Source organism: Plodia interpunctella, chromosome 21, assembly GCF_027563975.2.
Source record: "Plodia interpunctella isolate USDA-ARS_2022_Savannah chromosome 21, ilPloInte3.2, whole genome shotgun sequence".
Lineage (NCBI taxonomy): Eukaryota > Metazoa > Arthropoda > Insecta > Lepidoptera > Pyralidae > Plodia > Plodia interpunctella.
Window position 1 is genome coordinate 5,440,803 of NC_071314.1, and position 4,005 is coordinate 5,444,807.

General features: G+C 31.7%; 1 protein-coding gene across 1 annotated transcript; it reads right to left on the reverse strand.

Moving 5' to 3' along the window:
- Window positions 1-349: 349 nt before the first annotated feature.
- On the reverse strand, window positions 350-3,533 carry Pis (Phosphatidylinositol synthase). Its single transcript, XM_053761147.1, has 4 exons — window positions 3,364-3,533; window positions 3,146-3,280; window positions 2,417-2,734; window positions 350-2,076 (listed from the first exon to the last, which is right to left on the reverse strand). The coding sequence occupies exons 1-4, from the start codon at window positions 3,410-3,412 to the stop codon at window positions 1,916-1,918; spliced, it is 663 nt and encodes a 220-aa protein (XP_053617122.1). The 5' UTR covers window positions 3,413-3,533; the 3' UTR covers window positions 350-1,915.
- Window positions 3,534-4,005: the final 472 nt, after the last annotated feature.

Consider the following 4,005-nt stretch of genomic DNA (forward strand, 5'->3'; position numbering starts at 1 on the left):
TCTGCCAGGGGGAGAGGTTGATCATGCAGCTCTATTCTCATTGTATTTTGTGTTTGGTTACTCGTATCACTACATCGTATAAAACAAAGTGGCGTCCCGCTGTCTGTCCCTATGTATGCTTAAATCTTTAAAACCAGGCAATGGATTTTGATGCAGGTTTTTTAAATAGTGTGATTCCTGAGGAATATTTGTGTATAATTTACTATGGTTTAACCCGAGCGCAGTCGGGACGGTTCGCTAGTATCGTATATTTTTTTATCAGAACTCGATGGCATCCTACAAACAGCGGCGCGGGGATTAAGGATGCTATCTCTTTATCAAGGCATAAATGCAAAGAAAAATTATAAAATTAGTTTTTTTATTCACCAACACATTTATTATAAAAAAAAATGACGCTTTATATTAATATAATATAGGACCCCTGATTTGCTCTTACGTTTTATTAAATAAAAAAATAAATGGGTCCGAAATTCGTGACAATATTGACGAGTAGGTATCATATTTTGTAATTCCATTTTGTATCAAGCAACAAGTAGGAATGTTTTATATAAGAAATGCGCAAAGTATCCCCATGCCCCAAGCTATATTGTATGCGAATGATTTTACGGAACGTACCGTACGTAACTTAGGAAACAAAAATTGTTAAAAAATAAATTTCATTTTCAGAAATTTTATATTTTTTCTAGCATGAGGTTTATATTTCTCATCGTCATGTCACATGCATGCGATTTAAAACAATATATAAGAATTTATTTTATCAATACGTAATTATTACTTTACCTAGCACTAGATGTTGCCCGGGGCGTCGCTCCCGTGAGAATTTTGAGATAAAATTTAGCCCATACCATCTTGGATAATGCACCTTTACAATGGTGAAAGAATGTTTAAATTCGGTTCGGTAGTTTCGAAGATTACCTCAAACATACAAACTCACAAACGCTTACCAATTATAATCATAGTATAGATTGATAGTTTTTAATGTTTTCTTACGATCTAAGACTAGTAATTATTTTTTGTGATAATTACAGACAACAAATAGTAAATTTAACAACATTAAGTAAACAATAATTATGTTACATAATGTAACAATCTAATCTAATAAACCACATAATTATTATGTACTATGAGTGAGTTGAACATACATATATAATTATATCCATAAACATTTTATTATAATTAGATTCCAATGAAAAGAATGATTAAGTATTAATTACGAGGAACGAAAAATACAACACAAGGTACAACACATTCAGGAAGACAAAACTTGTTTAACAGATTCAAGTAAAATGTCTTCAACTGTTGACAAATGCTTATTAGATCTCTTAGATTTCTATTATAATATTGTATATAATTATAGATGAATATTGTATTTTAGGTTTAATTTTTTTTGTTATTATTGATGCTGATTGTTGATATTAATCAACAAACTATGAATAATATTAATTAACCTAAAAAAATCTACTGCTATAAAAAAAGTTAATTCTTAACTTATAGGTATTTGACGTCCATTTACCAAGTAATTTTAACACACAAAAAACTGACATTGAATAACTTTACTTAATAAATATTTATATTCTTGTTTGGTACTTTGGTCTCCCATAAATTATCTCTTTTTTTACTTAAATTAAAAATCCAAATTAGTTTTATTTTAGCTAATTTGGATATTTTGATAGGGTGTGAATCAAATGTGAAGTGCTAAAAACTGCGGGCACAATCACTAACTAAAATAACTGTTGCCAACTTAAATCACAAGAATCATTCATATGGCTGTTAGATACAAAAATACTTTGTCAAATTAACTGGTAGTTCCAGTAATCAAATCAGATTCAACCTTTAATGTATTGCCAAAAAAATTGAACAATATGAGCTAGAAAATCTACTGGAATTTGTTTTCATTTTTGGTCTTTCATTATATTTAATTCTTCTGTTTCTCAGCAAGTGCAGCTCGCTCCTTCAAATCAATGGTTGCCAAATTCATGGAGGCCACAATCCCGTGGATAACAGATATAAGAGCCTTGACGACCGCCACTGGCATGCACAAAAATGCTATCAACTTCCATAAACCTACCCCGAGAACTGTAAAACAAGATAAGATTAAAGATAAGGAATTATTTGGGTGATGTAATTTTATTATTCAGTTTATTTTTATTCTTAACAAAAAGTAGTAGATTAATCATAGGAAGAAAAGCATATGACCATGATATATTAGAATTTACTAATGTATGCATGAGAAATAAAATATAGATTTGCTATGCTACTCCTACAAATAGAAAAATAAAATTGAATATACAAAAACATGCTTTTTATCCTAAAATTTCAATATGTTTGGGACACAGTGTGAATAGTGATTCCATTAAATCTAACATACAAGCAAATAAAGGAGTGAAATAAATAAAAGATACAGTGTTGGACTCACCTAATGGTCCTGTATAGAAATTCATGACATACAAAGCTGCATAGAAAGCCTCATTGCCTGCACACATAAAGAACAGAACAGTCTTGTTGGTGTAGTACACATGCATGATTGGGTTCTCCGACATGTCAATGAATTTATGAGAGGTTTTTCCTTGGAGAGTGACAGTGTGGAAATAAAGCCAATGGCAGGTAATATCCACGGCCATAGAGATTTGCAGCCAGAAGGTATACTTGGGATAGAAGGTAGCCAGGGTCATCATGAGACATGCTGTGCCAGCGCGGTCAGTGAGCTGATCCAACATGCTCCCAAACTTGGTACCTAGAAAAGAAATAAAATAATTGTGTATAATATGAATGCTCACATCTGTGGCAACTCTTTAAGACATTGGCATATTCTACTGGATATAAAAAAGTTTTCAAATTTCTGTATGAAAAAACAAACCAACAAACACAACAGTAAATAAATATGAACAGACTACATAGTTAATTGTAAATGTATTTATAATTCAGTCAAGGTCAACTCTGTAACAAATAATATATCTATATATAATAGGCCTATATGAAGAATCAGAGAAATAAATAAATAATATAATTGTTGCCACAATAGTGGTAGCATAAGGCCATCAAAAGTAAAAATTTACTTTTACTATATAATAGGTAGATCGAAAGGCCCTTTTCCTAAATCGATTTTGTAATGGCTAATTAAATTATGTAGCTAAATACCACTTACTCTGATTGAAATATCTGGCTGCATGTCCATCAATAGCATCCAGAAGGGCTGATGTAATATAACAAGTGCAGGCTAGGACACAATGCGTCGGCATATAATAAAATGAGATGATAGCCAGAATAACTCTTCCGAATCCTGAAAATTCAAAAGTAACATGTATCAGACAGTACTTACAGCCTCAATGTTCGCAACGATAACTGAGCACCGAAGATACTTACCAATTATATTGGGCACAAATAAGAACACATTTTCTTTCGTTTCCGTCATTGTTGAATTATTTATACAGTTTATTAAATTATATTGCGTTCGTCAGCCCTATAAACATCCGACGCAAAAAGCAACGCAGAAATCAATACAATCAAATAAACCCAACCAAGACATGACAGCGAGATTTTGACTAGATAGGTAATTTTGAAAATGACACATAACGTGACAGCTGGCAGCAGTAACAGAAACTTATTAAACTGGCGTTTAGAGCACTCGATTAAAAAAAACAATAATTGCCTGCCTGACCTGTCTGCTGTGTCGTGCGTAATCACAAATTTATGTATTACATTGAAGTGTAATGTTCTTATATCTGTGTGCATAATGTTCTTATATTTGTACGTGCATTGAATCCATTCACGGAAAAATACGTGAAGTTTATTATTCCGTGGATCCATCCATACTATAAAACTGAGAAAAGTAGAGCAAACTGAGAAATTATATTGATGAAACGAATAACTACATACTAATACTGTTATTGTGATATGAAAGGTAACAAATATTACGTTCAGCAAAACTGCAAAATACCTAAAACGTGATGTACAGCATGCTTGACATGACCTTAACTATTTTTTTTCGACCTCTCAATTCTCAAT

Coding starts and splice junctions, on each gene's coding strand:
- Pis (XM_053761147.1), bottom strand. CDS start 3,412: ATGACGGAAACGAAAGAAAATGTGTTCTTATTTGTGCCCAATATAATT. Junction 2,735..3,145: donor AGCCAGATATTTCAATCAGA/GTAAGTGGTATT, acceptor TTTCTTTTCTAG/GTACCAAGTTTGGGAGCATG. Junction 2,077..2,416: donor TTTCTATACAGGACCATTAG/GTGAGTCCAACA, acceptor CTTGTTTTACAG/TTCTCGGGGTAGGTTTATGG.